Below are 22,006 nucleotides of genomic sequence, written 5' to 3'. Positions count from 1 at the left end.
CTCTCCCAAGACTGGCCCTTTCAAAAACCAACACAAGATACCACAAATTGAAAGAAAGCTTCCAACACTAGAAGTAAATTTTAGAATAAAAACAGACACAGTTAAAAAGACAGCACATCAAAGAATAAGCTTCCCATTTACTGAACATGCTTAAAAATACAAAACAAGGTTAAGCTGAACAACCTTAGCATTTCCACATGCAGCTAGAATTTTCCTTACAAGTGGAAATAGCATCAATACCTTCTGTCACAAAACATTTTTAAGACCTGCTCCATTATCCATAATTTATGCATTAAATGCATATTTTAGAAATATTGGAATCTTTCTAACTTCATTTCTAGACACAATAAAAAATGTGTGTCTGTATCTTAAACTCATGACACCAAGATAGTCTTCTTTTCCTTACCCAAAGCCAAGCCAGACTGAAACTAAACATAAAAGGGAAGCTGAAAACATTAATGTCCTAGAAAGCTCCTAAATGGAACCAAAAGCTACAGAAAACRTTTAAAACAAGTTTTGCAAGAAACCCACATAATCTCCTACAGACATCTTCCCACAAAAGAATTGACTATGCAGTTACAAGTCATCTGAAGAGGCAGAAAACAAGTTTCTCCTCTGGAGTACAATCAMCTCCCCTCTCTGTCATTTCAGCTCAGCAAGTTAAAATTTCTCAACAGGTTTTTGAAAGACAGATCATGCATTTTATTTATACTGTCTGAAACAATACCAGTAAGCAACAGCCTATAGAATATAATATGCTACATGTATGATTTCACCACCAACAAAGCTTAAGGAAAATAAAATCTGTCCCATTTTAGCTGAATTTATAGTTTGTTTTTACTGAACACATTTCGGAAAAAAAGTGGTAAAATTTAAGAATAATTTAATGAATAGGGGATTTTTTTTCAAAATAATAGAAAAAGTTCTGTGCTGCTGACAGCTGTGTTCAGTGTAAAAGGAAAAATTCTTCACAGAAWACATCTAAATACAAATTAATTCTTCTAGGCCTTTCATTAAAATATGCAGGGGCTAGCAAATAGCTTTATTTTGTGCAGAGTCCAAAGGTATTTGCCTTTCACACTAGAAGAATTAAAGTTTGGTTACAGGTGCAAATGAAAAGTTTGCTGCCAATTTCACCTTGTTTTTGTGTTGCTTTTTGGCTGGGCTGTCCATTGCTTCCTTGGTTGGCTGGGTCTCAGGGGACTGAGAGGGAGGCACTGAAGTATYCTCTGTGGTGTTTCCTACCACGGAGCCAGGAGGCAATTTTTCTTGAGCTGCGGTAACAATTCTTTGTTTTTCTTCTTCTGTTAAAATCATCATCTCTAAAACAAGTAAGACAACTCAATTTATAGATGCTCTGTTCTTGAAAGATGTTTTCTTTATATGCAATAAAAGAATAAAGAATCTTAGTTATCTGAAAATAGAACATGCATTATGTTCACATCTGCAGTTAACCTGCAGTTTGCTTTTGTCTCTACTGTCCTTATGTACTCTTCAGTCTCAGCTGACCAGAAAATGCTATAAAATTCCCATGGTGAAAAGGTTGCTACAGGCTAGCAAGACATTGGCGCAGTGGTAAAAGAGGTTATGCCTTGAGTTCACCACAGAAAATCCCTGCATGGCAACTATTGTCGGTATTCAACTGCTTCTGGTGGAGGCTGCTTGTTGCCACACTCCACTATAATACACATGTAATAGAGTTTTATAAATCAGCCATTTGTTTAATGCTGTAATTTTAGATCATACAGGTTATYACCCATAATTAGTTACTACACAGGCAAGCAAACCCTTACCAGACAGGGGTGCAGGTCGTTCCTCAAACTGAATGAGATCAGCAGACTCAAGAACCACTGGATCAGGTCTCAGTTGTGGGGATGGCAAACAGGAAGGAACTGGCTCACACAAGAGGTCAACAGGAGATGTATTTGCGAGGCAAAGAAGTTCTTGCTCAGTTTGGCTAGAAACTACAGAAATAAGGGAACAAGAATTCTGAAGTAAGGCCCCAAGAACCACTTTGTGAGTTCTCCAACCTGGAGATAACAAATGAATTGGAGACCACARCAAGATAGGTACTGAGAGATCACTGTTTCCCAGTTGTTTCTATTTGCGAACATATTTATACTAGCTGTCATTATCAATAAACCTATGAGCTGACTATTTGGGCATATATTATCCTTTCTCAATACACTGACCATTGTTCCTCATTTGCTTCATATGCAACCAATGAAAAATAGTATTCTTTGTGGACATTTACATATATGTATATATCTGTACTCATGCACTGACACCTTAGGACTAGAAAGGCATATGGTCCTAGAAAGAGGCATAACTACGCATCCTCAAAAAAGTTTAACAGCTTTCAAGCCACTAGGCACGTCTTCAGAAGTTCAGATTASCCAACTCACTCAGCTTTCCCCATGCTGCTTATTTACTGTTTATTTCCCCAAAGACCAAATAGATTTATTATACAAATCAATCTTGCATTACCAGTGCTAGGTGTTCCTAGATTTAATTCCATTGATGAAGTGGATCCTGGAATCTCCATAATATGTCCATTATGGTCAGCAAGCTGATTTCCATGATCATCCACATGATCAGCAGGGGGAAAACTGGGTGAGCTAAAACGACCTACAAAAAGGCAAGTTCATTTGCCAAAGTCACCTCAAAAGACAAGGAAAAAACAAAGAAAAAACACCCACAACACAAAGATACTAGATCAAAGCTCAACAGGCTTACTTTTCATGTCGTTCTTCAGTACCACAATTCTCTTATGGCCATGTCCTTTAATCCAGACCACCTACAGAGGAGAGAAAACAAATTAACAACAGCTCACAAGCCTTAAAGACTAAAGCATCTTCCTCGTTACTTTCATCCAGCCTAGCACCRACACTCCAGGAGTAAAACAAATTATGCTGCTAATTGGTATTCTATTACCAAAAGTTTCGTCTCAAAAAAGAACTGATGCCTAACAAAGACAGCACAGGTCTAGTGAWTTTGCTAACTTCCTACATGGAAACAAGACTGCAGAATTTCATTCTCTAACTTTCTAGACGAGATTAGTTTACTCGAAGAAAATTTCATAGCCATAAATTGGGTCACAGAATTATCCTAGAATGTTCAATGCAAATGGATGATCAAGATATCAAAGCTCTGCTATGCCAAGCGTTCACAGCTGTTCACCCCAGCAACCAMTCTATCCTGAACAAAATGGAATTTCCATATTGTACAGACCCCTGTACAATAAAAAGCTACTTGATCTAATAAAAATGCCTGAAAWCCCTTACAAGAAACAGTTCTTAAACAAGAACAAATCTCATGAAATCTACACTTCAAGAGCATCTATAAAAATACTAGTATAAGCCATCTTTACAGGAGATATTTATTGAAATAAATCACAATATCATAGACTGTACTACAACTATTTTTAACCCACACAAAAGTCATGTTGATATTTTTGTATAACAGAATTCTTCGCACCTGTGGAATTGCTCCCAAGAGCTCTTCTAAATTACTGCACCCATATGCTTTAGGCTGCAACACTTCTCCGGTGTATTTGCTATAYGCTACTGGGAACTCATGGAGAAAAATTTGCTGATAATGGTATGTATGAAGCAAGGACCTTACATTCTTCGCAAACATATATAGATTTGTAAGCTTCACATACTCTTCTGCTGCACTATTGGTAAAAACCTGCATTAAAAAGAGAATGAATTAGAATGCATACTCTAGTCATAAAGTCTTCAAGATAAAGACGCATGAGAAATCTGGAGAAAAATATACAACTCCTCCTTCCCAAATTAAGAAAACAAAAAAGACTTTATACCTCAACCAAGTAAGGCAGACTTTTCAGGAGTTCAGTTAAGGTCATAAATCCATATTCACAGGGATTAAGGGAAGTACTGTGGATTGTTTCATAGCGCCTTTTAAGCTGGTCAACAGAGAGAAAGGATGTTTCATCCCAAGACATTAACAAAACTAACAATTGGGCAGTCAGGGTCCGCAGAGACTTTCTGTTTATCAGCTGAATCTGTTTTCCAGACTCTGTGTCAACAACCTAGAACAGTAAGGTGGGAAAAGAGTTAGAGACAGTACAGATTAACCTATGAATAAACTGGACTCCTCCCCCCACTCCGAGATAACTTACAGATAAGCAGTAACTGATACTGCTCGGCCCAAAGCACATAAAGCTGACTACACACACACCATGCACATATTTAAGGATGTGTACACATGTAGACATATAGTTCAATTTGACGAACTAGCATGAAAAAGCATTTTTTACAAGAGAAAGTTGAAAGGTTAAGACTATCATCACAAGGGTACAGAAACTACCCTTTGGGGTATCCCTTTGGGGTTCAAGTTAACGTAAGAGTGTTTCTAAAATACAGTACAAGCAACCTTAGATCAAGACTTTTGACAGAGGCAAAGTACTGTTTTTCCTTAATACAACACTGCATTCTCTTTAAAGCAATAAAGTACCATAGCAAGAAGTTACCTTTACAACATGGCAAAGTTTTTGCATTAAAGCTGGAACTGAGCTAACATCATAGTCATGAAGACGCAGTGTGTATCCAAATGTTTTACTGTATTCTGTAAGCAGGTCGCTCATCATAAGGCAGTTGTCTTTCTGAGACCGCAGCAATTTTACAAACTGTGCAGCTACTGCTTTGACTTGTTCCACCTCTGTGAGTGTGAGAATTTTTTCCTCTCCACATTCCAAAACCTACAAAAAAATCACACTTGATTTAAATGAAAAATGTGACCTGCATCTAGAATCCAGTACTTTCAGGCAATCAWTAACAATAAAACCTTGACCACCTACCTCACAAGAGGCACCCAGAAGTGCATTTATGCACATGAAATAGGCAATCAGTATATTCAGTTATTACTTTTGTCATCTCAAAGTTTAACAGAATTCAAATGAGCTTAAGTCTAACTTGGACAGACTGAATCTTCCCCAAATCAGATAATTTTAATTTGRTAATAAACTTATTCTACAAATGATTAAAAACTTCAGACAATTTAACTAAAACAGATAAATCTAAGCCTTTCAGAAATACTCCCGACTAACATTACATTTCAGCGCACAGTGMATAACTCAGGGTAGAGCTGATGAGAAATAATCCTATTTTAACAATAGGATCCTATTTTAACAATGTGCAGATCCCTGAATGTTAAAATCCACAATTGTGTTTAATAACTTACTTGTAAGACATCTGGTATGGCTTCAAAGAGTTCAAGTAGCTTTGTAAAACCATAGTAAGCAAGTTTGCACTGACGACCAAAGTGGTGATGATATGAAGGAATAAATTTATTAAAGGGCATTCGAAAATGGGGCTGGTGGCGCAGTAAGTCAACTACTTCTTTGGAAAACTGCTTTGTTCTTTCAATTTCTTCTTGTGTACGTTCTAAGAYGAAAAAATAAAAAGTCAGAACTAAGCACCAGTACATCTATTTTAAAAATACATCAGGAAAAGAGAAGAAAAATAAAAACAGTGACTGATTGTAGCTTTTTTACATTTCACCATGTTTTCTTCTACTATTAGGTATCTATACTGAGCTCACATACTCAATTTCTAAATCTTCAAACAGCACTTTAGAAGAYTTAAAGTGTCTATTCTATAAAATACTGAATTTCATAGCCCCATTACTTCTGACGTTCTGATAGCATATGGTCACAGTCATGAAGAACACTTATTGTCAGGGAAGAGAAATAATCAAGTCATGTATTTCAGTTAATCAGATTTTAAATTTTAAAAAAAAGCACAATTTGAAAACAGTGCAAAAAGYAGACACACCTCTTTTGGGAATACAGATTACCATTTCATTATCTTGCTGTGATAAACAGATGGTTGTATCTGGAATTTCTGATATTATATCAGCCAGTTCACACACTCCATATTCAGTAACATCCCAGTCCTTAGAGAAACACCTAAAATATTGGAAGATAAGATTTAATGCATTCTACCTAGAGTAAAAATGAGAGCTGAAAGTTTATTCAGAAGAATGATACTAGCATCTGCCTCAAATCCCAGTGAAAACATGCCCTRTTTTCATAGTAGTTTTAATACCAGCATGAGAGACAAAGAATAAAASTATTCCTAAACTAAATCATTTATTCTGCCAGAAAGTTTAAAAAAAAATCTATTTAAAAGCATTAAAAGCTTGAAATTCCACACTAATGAACAGGAAATATAATTACCACAGCTCTGWACTAAGATTTAAGGTGCTAAACCCTCTTTTTAAGCCACAACTGATGCTTATTCCTCTGTAAGCAGGAAACATATTTAGGTTTTGTTATAGTTAACTTACCAGTGATAAGCCTGTAGGAATTCCCTCACAATCACTTGCTTACTGGCCTGGGATTTGAGAAGCTTCAGTAAGTCTTGAGTGAAGCGTTTCACCTGAGCCCTGTGCGTTAGGGTTAACAAGCGCTTGGAGCCCATGCCAAGAATCTGAAGGAAATACCAGTTAGATCATCCATCTCTGAGTCCACAGTAAATCCTTTTACATAAAAGCTGGAAACCAGTGCTAGCCTATATAGGCTAGAAGTATAAAAAAAATCACTGAGGAAGTTTAAAAATGCAGCCTGAATTCAKGCATTTTCTGTATCAAAGACTGATCAAGAAATTAAGAAGTGTTCCCTCCAAGAGTACTACTGCAGTTGCTGCACAGGTTCATTACTTCAAAGTTCTACARCCAATTGGTGTTCAAAGTCATAAGCTAAGGTGATCATAGTATAATCAACTGGTAACAAAAGGCCACAACTTCTTATTTCACATAAAAATCCTTCCCAGATTTCAGGCTGTACATAGCARCTTAAAATACTAACACAATGTTTGCCATGTTCCCCATGATAAACAGCACACAGGAAGCTTTCTACCCAAGCATCAGCCACAGGCTAAAGCCAACTACAAACTTTAGTCCAGAGGCTCAGATTAAGTACAGTGAWGTATTAATTTACACAGAAATATTATCAGGAGGGTAAGGTTGAAGAAAAAAATAAAGTAGCAGAAGTTTCCTCAAAAAAGGAAACTACTATACTCCAAGGTCCAATTAAGCATCTCTTTCATCAAGTAAATATTGCATTCAACTTTCTGGACATAATACCAGTGACACACACAGTTCAGATGATCCTAGACAAGTGAATTCCCCAAGACAAAAGTAACAACTCACTTGCAGCACATGAGGCACTGCTTCCAGAAGCTCCATTAACTTGGAATATCCGTAGTCAGACACACGGCATTGTTTTGCAAAGTGGTGGTGATACGTTGGGATGAATTTACCGACAGGTATGACACAAGACGGTTGGCTTTTAAGTAGATCGATCACTTCTCTACTGAACTGAATAAGCTGCGGGTTACCTACAGGGCTTTTGGAACGTAGAAGCCAAGGATCTAGTAAAAAATATATATTAAAATTACAGAGGTTTTTTCCTTAATATTCTTCCACTATTTATCTCTCACTACAGTCAAAACTACAGTACAGAAAAAGCAACAATCAAGCTACACTTTCCTCTACAAAAATTAATAATTTAGATATTTACTTTATGCAACTCAAGCTTTTCCAATAGAACGACAAAGTTACCAAAAATCTAAATACAAGTACTTACCTGTAGTAGGAGGTGGTGGTTTGTTATGTATCCATTTAATAACTTTAATACCATTTTGAGCAGTAGCAATATTAACTCCAGGAACACAGGTAATAAGATGTTCTAAGGGAACACCACCCTTGCCTTCCGGCACCATTTCAAGATCATTGAACTCTGACATATAACAATCAGGAAAACTTTGGAAGAAAAAAAAAGTGGGGGGAAAGGGGGAACTGCTGTTAAACATTGGAATATCACTTCTTAATAACCTTAAATACCTCAAGTTTGAGACACTTTCTGAGCAAAAGGTCGTAATAATAGCCTACTAACATACTATTTTTCTTCTCTCTCCATAAAATAAGARTTTTAAAGAGGTTAGTCTTTATCATTTTCTGAGCAAAAATTCTGAAAAGAGTAATTTAACGCATTTATATGCTATAAATGGACACTACTGTATATCAAGTGTTTTGTTTTTTTTAAACACAAGAGGGAGCTTCAGAGCATCATGATAGCTATCAACAGGTTTTAAAATTTAACAGCTGTTATGCTACAAGCCTAAATTAAACTACTTTACCTTAGTAAAGGCACAGTACCCTCATGGGTCTGTAGAAGACTGTGAACTTGAGGGGCAAATGTCTTCAGAGACAAAATCACAAAGGGAATTCGGTAAGAATCTGGATCAAACTCATGCTCACTGTAATAACAAGAGGTTTAAGTTAACGTGCTCATTCTGTACTCTGTGCACAGTGTGAATATGCTCACATATTAARTGTTATACTACATGTATAAAAAAATACCAAGAGATGACACCCATACCATATACAAGAACAAGCATCTTGCCCCTGCTCTTAGTCACATAAAATGAATTCAGCTGCACCAAGTGTATAGAAGACTAACAACAGTTGGAAGACCACATTTTTTACCAATGGAAAAAAGTGACACATGGGGAAAAAAGGGAAGAATCCCACCCAACACAACAGTCCCAAGCCAATAAACAGTAAGCACCTATCAACTACCCTAAGAGTGGCAAGTTGTAGTCACTAATGAAGAAAACTAAAAATATGGACTCATGAAATTAAAATAATTATGAATTACAAGTTACTAAAGCTAGCTGGAGGACGAATAAAGAAAAACATTGCTTTCAGTTATAATGACAAAGTCCAACTAGTACAAGCACCTAGAATACTCCTATATGCCTAAAAATTGTAGTTTTCCTTTCAACTTCTGCTGAAAGGCATTCATTCTTGGCAGACAGGCTTGAACTCATGAATCTCACCTGAATAGAGAGATTCACCAGAACTTCCCTGAAAACTTACTGTGCCAGCTTACTATTTGCTATATAATTTGTTCTTTTAGACAAAGAATACCTGGAGACAGAAATACTTCTGCGGACATCCTCCTTAACCTTAATAGAGCTATTAACATTAATTGCTGTTGCTATGATTAAAGTATTTTTGTAAGATTCCATACACTGCTTACATAAAGTCTTTATTCAGGCAATGCTGCTTACAAACTGGCTCATGATATTCCAACTCTTCAAATATTATGGGGCTGCAGTTTGCTGAAGAACCATCATGTGACTGTGAGGATCCCAAAGGACTCTGCCGGGCTTGGCTGCTGGGCAGGAGACACACCAGCCGCCCACTTCCTTGGTCACGGATTGCCACAGTATCTGTTAGCTTATATAAATCTGATACAATTAACTTACGCCCAAACCTAAAAGAAAAAAGTAAAATATGTGTTTATAAAATCTCAAATGACAGTGCATTAAGATACCTACAAGACTACACATCTTAAAGCAGAGAAATTAAGATAAAGTAAAACTTCYAAGAGGTTTAAGAACCACCTGTAAGTGCTAAAAACACTGTCTCTGGATAAAGATCTAATTACAAAATTGTGGCATCTAATAACAAAAAAAAATTCTATTATTTTCTATAGTTTGCAGTAAAAACAGCAATTAGAGCGAGACAGAGAGAAGTTACTGCAATTGAAAGCTTACTTTTTTTCATAGATTTCAGTGAACTTGAACACAGGCAGACAACATGCAGGTGCATCCTGTAGAATGGAGATAGTTTCTGAGCTACAAATGAAATTTTTTGATTAGTACAAAAGTGTTTATATCCAGACTGAATAGATAGTCTTTACATATTCCATTTAAGAACTTTAAATATGATAATGGGAGCTATATTTCCTTCCATCCCAGCACTGCCATTGCAGCAAAGCTGCCAATCCTAATCAGTGGAATGCAAGTAGTACTGTGTTCCTGTCAATTCATTTAGGAAACCTCTCTGAAGAATTACTTTTTTCACAGGAAGCAATAAAATTGAGCATCTATAAAGAATAACATTACAGCTGTATTAGTGTAATGCCCAGGCAATTTCTAATAAGAATTTAGAGCAGGCAGYAATAAGGCAAGAATGAAGAACTTTTCAACTATACCATTATAAGAAGTATATGACTGGAGGAGAATAACTGACACTTCAAGTACTATTTCTACTGGAGCTTTTTGACAAAAAAGTTTCAGCCCACAAGTGTCAGCCGTCCTCTCCTGCCATCTTCCATAGAGATGGAAGATGGAGACTAGAAGAAAACTAGCGTTTAAACTGTGTACATAATCTTCAAAGCAGGTAGCTTGTATGCACTTTCTTTGAAGGAAGAGGAAATAAAGATGCCAAGAGGAATTTTCACCTAGTTGCACAAGGTAAGTTATTGATCTATTATCTGTAGTATGTAAAAAAGTGCAGGGGTGAAGACCCCCAAAAGGACATTTAAATGAAGAAATCTAATCTCTAGAGGGAGTTCTGACTTAGATACTACAGCTCCTAAACCCTACTTGCTTGACAGTTTATCATTTTATGTACTTTGATCAATTAGTCAGAGATTTTACTTTATCTTCCCCTTTTTCCCTTTGCTCAGAATTTAATTCACTTCTTGCTATTAAAAATATGCTACAGTAATAAAAAGAGATGATAAAGTGTTCATTACCTAAGGAGGGAGAGAGATTTATTAGCCGCACCAGTTGCTAGTGAGACTTGTATCCTTTTGCTACCAATTTTATATCGATGAAGACTGTTTACAGCACTGATTGCTTCTTGCAGACTTTCCATCTGAACTGTAGCCTTCAACTGGTAATCTGTGTGAGGACTGAGCTCAACACTTTTGACCTGTATGGAAAGAAGTCAGTCTTTGCATTTTTTTTTTYYCACAAAATGTTAACCYAATTCAAACAGAGCRGAGTACRAGGCATGGCCAACAGCACAATGCAGACAGGGACTATATAATATAAAGAACCTTGGCTAAATCAAGGCTATGGCATTAAAGCAAGCACTGTTSCATGCAGAAAGTTATGTCAGAACAATGTTCCCTGCAGCCCACTAGCAAAGTAACCTATATAGTTGCTTTATATTACTTCACGCTCTCCATTTTTTATATAGCTTTTAATGTAGACTCAAAATAGCAACTCAGTTTATTGTTCTTTTACAATGATATGAGGTATTCAGTTTCACAGTTTAAAAAGGTTGTGCAGTTAAAGCCTAAATCTTTTCCCTGGATGAAGGAGCCACAAGAACTATCAAAAAGACAGATTTATTAAAGGCATTTTTGGCTTTACCTTGCCATGTCTTGAGAAAATTTCTTGTAAAGTTTGCTGCAACTCTTTCCTGGATAATCTGTAATCTATATTGCTGATCTGAACATCTGCACCATTTGCAAAAGGATCAGGACACTCGGAACCACTGGTATGATTTATTACATTAAAGGTGAGTGGAGATGATCTATTTGAGAGGTTTGGAGACATACTCCTGGTTAAAACAGAAAACATCATCTATGAAYTCAAGTAGTTATTGCACAACTGACATGTCAAAACAAATTATATACTAAATATGCAAAGAGCACAAATACAGCATTTAAGGCACTTTCTAAGTACATGCACACACACTTCCATATACAAAATAATCCAAATTTTACTACATAAGCAAAACATGAGAACAAGACAATACTTTCCTACAAGAGAAAAGGAAATCATTGATAACACTGTTTTAAAGTGGCTCAGTTTAATCAGTAGAAGACTTGGTGGCAAATTKATATATTCCTAACACATTAAAAGTGGTCAAACTCATTCAAATGATTTTGATATTTGACAGAGCACAGATACCTAAATCCCTAGCAGAAGTTTTGCAGTGCCACCAAATTCTCTTGGGAGGCAGATAGAGAGGGGAAGAGCAGTGGGGAAGAGCCAGCACTGAAGTTACGAGGAGTAAGCTCTAACACCTCTCAAGATTTTCCGAAGCTTTAAAAGACAAAACATAGYAAATAATTGACAAAAAGTAAGTTTGAGTTTATTTCATCCATCTTATTTCTTATCTACCTTCTCCTGGCCATTATAAAGTACTAGTTTGCCTTTTCTTCCACGTGAATCATACTATATTACAATAACGTTCTTAGTTCATGTAATTTCAGACGCAGATGCCAAGAAACAATGACTATCCTGTAAGYTGCCTAGCCCTGGCTAGCCTCACTCCATCTCCCAACCACAACATMGATACTTACCGAGATGACCAGCAACTCTGAGACATGAGTAACGGACTGAGTTGTCTTGAGGCTGTCAACTTACTGAAAGCAGAAGGATAGCTGACCTGAAATATAGTTTCATCTTTATCTTTATCTACAGGGGAATTGGTAACACTCCTGGAAGCAGAGGTCTCTCTTCTATTCATAAAKAAATGAAAAAAGAAAACATTATTTTGCAGAATTAACATAAAGAAGCCAACATTAAGGTCTCCTTGGTTTTTAAACATACTTCTGACTACTTTTATATGTTGATTCTCCCGTTCCATTCTTTTTGGTTGTCAGAGACACAGGCACCACTGCATTAGAGTTACTCTGAGGTGAAGGAATTTGTTCTCTTAATTGGTCTTGCTGGTTTTCAACATTTCTACTAATAGTCTTTGATTCAAGGCGGCACAGCTCCTACATGAAAGAGAAGGAAAGTCACTGTAAAAGCACCACTGGCACCTCCAGTTAAAATCAGCTTGGTAGTTTTAAGTTACATTTTCATTAGCACTTTGGAACCAGGAATATTTCATTTTAGTGAAAGATATAAATATGCATTTCACTTCTACATAGTGCAGCAAAGATATTCAACTGTCAGAGAACTGCCSTAGGTTCCTTTGCAACTGACTGATGCAGACTCTTTATGCATACCCAATACCAGAGACAGAAGGCCCAAGACTCAGTAAATAACAAGGGTATTTCCAARCTAAGAACTGAGCAGAACTGCCTTTAAACTCTGTCTGCTCTCAAAAAGGAAGAATATTGCTTTCACTTTGAAAAAAACATATTCACTATGCAATAGTACATTAAATAGGATTGACAAGCTAAAAGTAAAGTTGTAATATAAACAATTCTTGAAAAATGAAGAAATGAGGGAAGCCAAGTAAAGAATACCTGTAAACTTTTAACATTTGTGGGTTTTATGACAGATCCGTGCATCTGTAATACTCTCCCAGCAGGGCTTTTGGTGCTGGAAGACTGATCATTTGACTCTTTGCTGAGGAGGCACAGCTTTGTGTTCTTGTTAACTTTTTTAGGAGACTTCATCTTTTCAGTGCCAAAGCTTGAGCTTTTTGTTTCACTCAATTCTTTGCTTTTGGGAGTAAAAGACACTACAATCCTGTTGCCAAACACATCTTCATTTTCCATTCGTTTCCGAGCCCGTTCAGCACTTTCTTGATTTAAAAAACGAAGAATTGCACTGCTTCCAGAAATACTCAGCACCTTCCCTCCACAGTTATCCGACAAACGCCTGAGTCTGTTACTGACACTTTTACTGTCTCTGTTTGTTGGCAGGTTGTAAACATATAACAGTGTATGGCATGCCTGCTGAGAGAATAAAAGATTGTGTCAGTGCCCAACAGTGTTCAGAAACAATATTTTCTCATGTTTTGCTGACATATTCAAAAAAATATTTTTTGCAACATTTCATTTGTTTGAAAAAAATGAGGAAGACTGCTTAAACTACCCAAGAATTTTGCATACTCTAGGAAAAGTTCTTTTAAAGAAAGAAATAGCCTCAAATGCTGTAAAAAGGTAAAACAGCAAATCTGGAGGACATCAACAGGAAAAAATATCCAATGGACAGTCAAACTACTCTAACAGCTTTTTATACATTAAGAAAACATTGCAAAAATACTTCATGTACTGATAAGTTCTTACCCTTTTCCTTTCATAGGAAAAAGTAAGGGTAAGCATCCAAGTTAGGTGATCTGATAAAACAGCAAACAATGAGCTCTGTCATACACTGTACTCTTCAGTTACTTATTATTTTATGCTTTCCATCTTAAGGTAGAAAGTCACAAATTCATGCAACAATCATTGAAAGACACACTAGTTCAGTATGTGGACATTAAGCCCCAGCCTTAAGAGGCATAGGTAAGAGGCATAACTTTAGATTACTGTCTGCCTAAACTAGAAAAATGGTGCTGACAGACTAATACATTTGTTGCATAAGAAATAAGAATCTTACTGGCATTTTCAGTGGTAACCTTGGCGGCAAGTCTGAAATGAATTCTTCAAAACAGATAAGCTCATGTGCATGATGCAAGAGTGCTTCTGAAGCTTGGTTTTTATGTACTAATATTATCCGAAAACTATGCCGATGCCTCAAGTCACTGAGTTCCAAAGCAAAGTTTACATCCGCTGGGGAGAGAAAAAGAAACAAAAAAATCAGATTAAACAAYAAAAATCTCAGACCACAGTTGATGGGCTCAATTAAATTCTTGTGAATGATCTGTGAACCAATAGGCACAAACTTTCTCAATATATGCAACTTAGGTCAGCAGTTATTCACATTTAATCTCACACCCAAGGGCTTCCTTTTTAATATCAACTTTTAGTCAACTTTTGGAAAAGCATTACACTGGTACTTTATATGTTTGTTACAAAGAGGATTAAGCACAATACTGTTGCATCAAAAAGTATTACTGAAGAGGGCACAGAATTTAGCTCCCTAGACTAACAGCTTCAACACTTACTTGACACAAGAACCACCGTGGCAGGTGCAGTGTGGGTATCAGCAAATCTCCTAAGACTCTGTCTGAGCTTATCATCAGCAGCATTCTTTGCAGTAGCATTGATGTGTGCAACAGTCACCTGTGGATAAACAGAAAAATGCTTTGAAGGAAAGCTTGAATGAAGGACAGAAAACTAAATCTAYACTAGCTTGAAACTAATGTCAAAAATTAAAGAGTACAAGCTCATTTCTATGACATCTGTTGAGATAAATGCATGCACAATTCGCAATGAATGAATGTATAGGTCCTAAAATGTTCCAGTGAGAAGTGACATTTAACTCTAGCTGTTCAGCAATGTCTTAGTGATGGCTTGTGCTGCGAGTTAGCTAAAAGTCTGAGTTTGTGTATGATGTGTATAAAGCCTCTACTATAAAACACTTCACAAGTCCTTATTTCAAAGGAAACAGTAACAAACAATACAGTACTTGATATCAAGTCATGTTAGCTCATACGAGGCAGCCTATGATTTGCAAGTATCTTACATCAGACTAACACCATCCAACACAAGTTTTAGTTGCAGATCTGATTGTAAAGGGTCAGGAGAGGAATACTGGTATCTGGTAGAAAACAAAAATCCACAAACACCCAACATCCTCACTAATCTGCATAGCATTCATTAATAAATGTTAAAAACACACACAGCAATATAAACCAAACTAAATTCCCCCAAAATAAAGAAACAAACAGAAGAGCTATACAGAAGTTAAAAAAACTCTGGGTAACAAGAATCTCAATTGTAAACACATGTTATAAAGCACAAGTGTTTAAGAACACTTCAAGCAGATGGTGTTTTCATACCTGACAGTTGTTCAGCTCCTGAATAACTTCTTTATTCTCTTTACTAATGTCACACACACAGATGAACTCRGCCTCTCTGTGACCTTTAAAAAACTTTTCACGAATTCTCTGTACAACTGCAATAGCTGAGCGGCCAGTGGGAACTGAACAATTTTCGATATCCCAGAAGACTCCAATGGGGGGCAAATTTTCCAGAACTTGGCCTGTTACTGCAACTTCTGGAGACCCTGCACAGGTAACACAGGTCATAGTTTAACCCCAAAATACTAAGAATATTGAACTTGGCATACTCTAAACATCTGCATAAAAGCAATAAAAGGGGAATCTTCATGCAATGGAGAAGGCAAATTCAGTTGCATTTTCTTAAAGAACATATAAAACTAGAAATATTAATCAAAATTCAATACTATCAGTAAATTAACTTGGCATAACTTGTTTAGTATTTCCTAGCATTGTGGAAGTTTCCAGAGTGCAGTAGAGAAAGCGTTTAATAGAACTTTTTATATTCAACAATATTAAAGAAGTGCATCCACTAAGTGCAGTTTTCAAACAAATGTGGTTTACCATATTTCTGTGGTGATTTGCCAAGGCTGCTTGCCAGCAACAAACTCTTCTCATTTCCTGTTCCTTTGGTTCCACAGCCATTACATATTGGGATAGAAACAGGTGCAGTCTGTGCACTTGGAGGAGGAATATTTGGCCAAATTTTAGCAGCATCAACTAGGCTATTTCTGGTTGGCTGTTGGGACAAGTTTTCAAAACACATGTTCATTTAATATACAGTATAAACACTTAACTATCTAACTAGAAACATTCATTGTAAACCAATACCGTACCCACCAATTCCTCAAAGGAGTTCAACTGCACAYGAGTAAGGTAATTCAGAACAATATCACTGCATAAAGTTCTTCTCTGCTAGAGTCCCTTCATTTACCTCTAGGTTTCCAAATGCAAGGAAAGCTTCTCAATATTTAGCTTTTTGTATCAAGATGCGTAAGTTTCTAGAAATACTAACATCTACTGTTTCAGAATAAAGAAACATTACTTGCCATGCGAGAGCAGCACAAGTGAAGAGAACAAGGTTGAATCATTTCCCTCCACCATCCCCAACAATAATGGTTATATTTCCAAATATATCTACCTTACCATTTGGTTCATTGAAATTAACTCCTTTTTTATAGCAGAAACTCAGGTTTGAAAGTTAAATACTCAGCTTTGAGAAGAATATTATTTCATTTTTAATTTCCTATTAAAATTCAAGTGGAGTTTTAATCACTTTTCTAAGTCAAATGTACCAAACTGGTCTTGAAGCATACATTACCAATTTAGAAATTGGAGATGAAAGAGAGACAAAACAAAAAATATCCTTGCAGCATCATATATAACACCTGAGTTACAAGATGCTGCCCATGGGTACACAATGAGCATTATCTAACCTGTCCTCTGAATCACTACTATGGAACATTTTATTTGGAGCTGTCAAGAAGAAATAAYTCCATCTTTCAAAACCAGTCAAAATTCTGCCTGAACACATTACAGAGTCACTATTAATTAAACAYTATGTGCAAGGCCATTTTTTCTTCCCACTGAACTGAATGTTACCTTGATAAAAAGTCACCTTTAAATAAAGTGGATACCTTCYGATTTGAGCTACGCATCACCAACTTAGAGGGCTCAAGCTCCCAACCAAATCAGGTGTTTTGCTCAAAATTAACATCTATTATTCTCAACACTAACCATTTACCACACTTAATAATGAGAAATGGGATGTGTACAAACCTTGCTCAAGCAGTCATTGCAGTAGTGAGAGCCCTTTAAACACACTGAAGGTGCCATGTTTAGGTGCAAAGGGTTGGCGCACACACGTGATGCTAACTCCGGCTGTGCAACATGCTCATCCAAGTGGCCTGTAGCCCCACTTGAGAATTCAGGACAAGGAAAATAGCCAGAAGATGTGCAGCTCTGAAGGGCTGGAAACTGATGCAGTTTGTGCACATTACCATGACAGGACTGGAAATGGAGTTTTCCACAACAGGGCAGATGTTGACAGGAAGATACACTGTTTTCTATGCACATACCAGGGAACTCACTCGCAATGCCTGCCAAATTGCTTCTAGCTGGAGGGTTCTTCAGTGAAGATGCAGACTGATAAGCAAATCCTGACCCTACTTGACAAGTAATTGTCCCAGTGCTTTTTGAGTCTAGTATTGTGCCAGGGCGAATCAAGTTACCACCACCACCACCACAATGCATTTGTGGAGTACAAGAGTCAGAGCCATGAGCACAGCAGCTTACTTTCGGGCCAGGTGAAAGCTGGATTTGCTGTTGCTGAAGAGGATGAACATCAGGAAGCGGTACTGCTGGAAACAATTTAGAGCCAGCATTATGAGGAGATGAAGCATCCTTCAATTCCACAGTAGCTTTCTTGTTCTCCATGTAATCTTTCTGAAAAAAAAAATTTAAAAAAAGCACTCAAAATCACTTGAAAGACATCCATTTATACTATAAGCACATGTGTTTTTGAAGAGTTACAATTTCAACAACAGAAATTTTCAGAATTGCCATCTTTATGACTTATCTTTCTCACTGCAGACTACACATGCAAAATATTAGAATAAATATTATGCCAATTTTGCTAATCTGAGAAACACTAGTACTGCAAGATTTTAGAAGCCACAACACTCCTTCCTCCACTCCTAAAAAGAAAACAAGCAAGATCATCCTCATAGCAATAAATCAAATAACAAGGGGTCTATAAAAACAAAACTGAAGCACAGAATAGTTAAGCTAAGGCTTAGGAGATATCCAGCAAAGGTAAATTTTTATAATTATTTTTTTCTTAAGTAAACAAATTCAGATGAGTGGAATGTCAAGTGAAAAACTGGTAAGAGATACATATGTAATTTTGGACTTTCAATAAGGTTCCGAAAGAGGGTATGAGAATTTTAGATATAACAAAATTAAAGATTAATAGGACAAAAAAAAGTTGAAACAGTATCCAAGAGGTAAAGTAACAGAAGACAGAGAAGGCTAAACTCTCACAATGATAATGTAAGAACTTATCACTTACTACTTAGTTCTACTACATCCTGATTCAAGATATCAGAGCAAAACACCAATAGATGGGGGAAAAAGCATAAATAAATGTATTTTTAAAACAAACAAACAAAAAAAMTAAGTAAGAACAGCTAAGGTCAGCAGGGCAAAGCTCCACAGGCCTCCCTGTCCCAGAGCTTCACACCAAAGCTTTTATTTTCTGAAATGGATTTAATGCATTTCCTACTATATAGTTACAAGTAATCAGCCAACAAAGTAAAAAGCACTTACTCTACCTGATTCTATCTTATAGATAGAAGATATATTAGGCCAATAACTACTTTGAAACTAAATCAAAATAAGTTACAGAAAGGATTGTAACTTCCTTCCTAACCCTTAGGGAGAGAAGGCCAGCACTACAGGATACTTATTCATGTCTTCTCCGAACAGCTTTCATGGAAAGGAGGAGTGAGAAGCACTAACAAAGAAAGCTACTTTATGGCTGGAGTTTACTAACTCAAGCAAGCCATTAAAACACACAGTGGTCAGGATGAAAAGGAATAGTACATTTTAAATGTATACAACAGCAGTCACTTACAGAAGAGAAACCCTTTAAGCCATGAAAACCAGGAATACTTAGACATTTTAAGAACAGTATCCTGCAATTATGATAAATAACATTTACATGATTTGTAACATYATAATTTCTTTCCAAGACAAATTATTAAAATCTGTAAGCGGGAGGAATACTTCCATACTCCACAGCAATAGCTTCAGAAAGCTTTCCAGAATATCCTTATACACTTTCTGATGTGATCGGTTTAGTTACTCTCAACATACTGGTTAAGAGAGCAAACCTASTAAGCAGAATAACTCATATTTTGACTAAAGCTGAGGAGAGCTCAGAAGAGAAGACCTAAAATTTCCAGGTAATTTTTGTTTACAGCAATAAGCACCTTCTTTTTCTCCCTTCCCTTCAAACTAACCATTGCACTGTAGTCAGCTTATACTGTTCTGCACCAGTATTTCAACTATGCTTTTAATAAAGCAAAGAGTTACCGTTTTTGCACTGCAAGACAAAGTATTTTCAGCAGCAGAAAAGCAATCAGAAAGCTTCCAGAGCCATGGCTTAGCATCATTCTCTTCTCTCTGAAGCCATCCAAAAGACCTACTGCAGAGGTTCTCTGTCTTGTCTCCTTCCATCATACAGCCAAACAAAACGGTTCAACATTCTTTTGTCTCCCTTTCCTTTCATTCTTCCAACCTGCTTAAAAAAAAAGAAAAATATTCCTTAAACAATTGTTATGATAAAGAAAATAAATGCACAAATATGTAAAACAATTTCTACCACTGCTAGATCCCCAAAGCTGCATTATTGATGTTCAATTTAATTATGCATTTAGGTACTGCCTTGACTGACTCCTGCAGTAAGGATTACAATATTCCTTGCGATCTGAAGCCCTGKTAGGTAACCTGAGCAAAGAGTTGCTTATGTTTACTGCAGTAGTTCCAAAGTCCCAGGAAGGCACTGCTGATGTGACATGATTCACAGCAAGTTTCAGGGCATTCCCCTACAAGGGGGAAGTAGATTTAAGAACAGCTGAAGCACTAAATACAGAATAAGAGCAATTGCACTCAGCTGAAAAACAAAAACTGCAAATTCACTGTTTTGCATCAGCTTACATAAAACTACAGAGTCATCCCAAATGCACTGCATTTAACATTCAAAATGTTTAAATAGCTAAGCATTACTTACAAATATTCCTGTTMATTCACAGCCTGCCTCAAGGCACCCCACACCAGTTCAGCTTAACAAGACCGCAAAAAAACAAAACAGCTTGTTCAAGGCCAAGCCACACCAGGAAACGAAACAAAAACCTTTGCTCAATAACTGCCTCCTCGCCCTCCAGCCACAAGTGGCACTTGTTAGCTACACTCCTCACACCTCCTGCCAGCACAGCAGCTACTAGATATACTCTGTAAGTTAAACTTATTTCTAAACTTATTTGTAAACAGTAACATATGAGCGTGGCTTTTTCTTTAGGTGTAAAAAGGGTTATTCCGGTGAGGTGTAAGTGCTCCTGCTTCACACCGCATAAAACACCCCGCTACCGTTAACGCTTCCGCAGTGCGCGACTTTTAAATTAAAACAGCCGCTTCCCCCTCACACCAATGCCGGGCTGCGGAACAGGGAGGGAGAGCGGGAAGGCGACACCGCGGCCGCCCCGCAGCGCCCGGGGGCGGCGCAGGGCCCGACCCTCCCCCCGCCGCCGGGCAAACGGCCGCTCCGGCCCGCGGGGGCCCCGGCGCCGCCCCGGCCTGCCCCGCGGGCAGAGGCCGCCACCCCGCGCTCCCCGCCGCTCACCGAGCCGCGGGCGCCGCCGCCGCCGCCCCCGGCCGCCGCCGCGGCCCCGCACGCCCCTTTGTTTTCCTTCCTCCTCCCTCCGCCCTCTCCGCTCCTTCCGCCGTCAAGCGGCGCCGAACGCCGCGAAGCAGCCCCGCTGTCGCAAAGCGGGCTGTCGTAACGCAGCGCCCCGCTCCGGTCTCCTCCGCGGGCGGCGGCGGCCGCGGGTTTTAAGGCGGCGCCCGGCCGGGGCTCCCGCCGCCCGCGCGGGGGCGCTGAGGGAGCGGGGGGGCGGGAGCGGCGCGGAGCGCGGGCCCGCAGGTGGCGCCGCTCCCGCCCGCAGCCCGGCGGGGTTCGCGCTTCCCGCAGAGCTCAATTTTTGTTGCCTTTTTTTTTCCCCCTCTCTCAGAAAAAAAAAAAATCCCACAAAAAAAAAAAAAAAAAAAAAAAAAAAAAAAATTCTTCGATGTGGGGCAGAGGACAGACGGTTTTAACCTGTCCTAAGAGCCTCTTTACTTCAGGAGTGCCTAGGCAGAAGCCCAGGCCATGGCAGGTGGCTGCGTGTGGATGCTGATTGCTAACAGCAACATTAAACAGCAATTTGTTGTTAATGTGCGTAGAGGAGGAGGCTTCTGACCATTCACCTGTGCCCTCCCCTGGGGCACTTCGGGCGTCTTTAGCTCTGCACCGAGAAACACTATGAGAGGGAAACCCACAACCTGCAAATGTCGAGTGGTTATTTAGAGGCTGAAAAGGGGCTGGAGCATCTCGAGAGAGGCTGAGGGCTGCAGGAGCCGGGACCGATCCTGTCAGTGCCTGTGAAAAGGGTTTAATAAGTCGCTATAGAAGACGTTAGTGCACTCTTCACGCCTTGATAAGAGGCCCAAGGTCTGCTGGCTGGACAGGCGTGCCGCCTCCTGCTACCTCAGCTTTCCTAAGTTGTTATCAACTGACGAATTGATAATGTTCATCATGGGTTGGCAGGGGTGACACGGACAAACAGCTGAAGACAACTTTTTCTTTTATGATTTCCTAACTTTCACCAATCCTACCTCTGCGGGCAGTTGAACGGCCCTTGCCTTTCTCCACACACGGCGYTGCCTCAGTTGAGGGGCTCCCTCAGGGGCAGCCCAGGCCATGATGGTGTGTGGGTTGTGTCATCAAAGC

The 22,006-nt window shown here is 38.3% G+C and overlaps 1 protein-coding gene across 5 annotated transcripts; it reads right to left on the bottom strand.

The window, feature by feature from the left end:
• Positions 1-1,086: 1,086 nt before the first annotated feature.
• On the bottom strand, positions 1,087-20,879 carry MARF1 (meiosis regulator and mRNA stability factor 1). 5 transcript variants are annotated; one of them, XM_026053867.1, is made up of 27 exons: positions 20,861-20,879; positions 19,555-19,759; positions 17,239-17,904; positions 16,024-16,198; positions 15,460-15,686; positions 14,623-14,740; positions 14,115-14,287; positions 13,037-13,471; positions 12,390-12,559; positions 12,140-12,298; positions 11,202-11,391; positions 10,577-10,755; positions 9,591-9,671; positions 9,071-9,307; positions 8,166-8,285; positions 7,613-7,788; positions 7,177-7,397; positions 6,313-6,455; positions 5,799-5,932; positions 5,206-5,408; positions 4,496-4,723; positions 3,824-4,054; positions 3,478-3,690; positions 2,737-2,797; positions 2,488-2,628; positions 1,794-1,964; positions 1,087-1,322 (listed from the first exon to the last, which is right to left on the bottom strand). In XM_026053867.1, exons 2-27 carry the CDS (start codon positions 19,699-19,701, stop codon positions 1,090-1,092), a joined length of 5,232 nt encoding a protein of 1,743 aa, XP_025909652.1. In that variant the 5' UTR covers positions 19,702-19,759; positions 20,861-20,879; the 3' UTR covers positions 1,087-1,089. The 5 variants fall into 5 exon arrangements, with proteins under 5 accessions (XP_025909652.1, XP_025909653.1, XP_025909655.1 ...); XM_026053868.1 differs by having other exon boundaries at positions 13,037-13,468; XM_026053870.1 differs by having other exon boundaries at positions 17,755-17,904.
• Between the last annotated feature and the right edge of the window lie 1,127 nt (positions 20,880-22,006).

This window comes from Nothoprocta perdicaria, unplaced genomic scaffold (assembly GCF_003342845.1).
Source record: "Nothoprocta perdicaria isolate Ctin4 unplaced genomic scaffold, notPer1 scaffold_12, whole genome shotgun sequence".
Taxonomy (NCBI): Eukaryota; Metazoa; Chordata; class Aves; order Tinamiformes; family Tinamidae; genus Nothoprocta; species Nothoprocta perdicaria.
The sequence above is the reverse complement of the archived record's forward strand: the minus strand, read 5'-3'. Positions and strand labels throughout refer to the sequence as shown.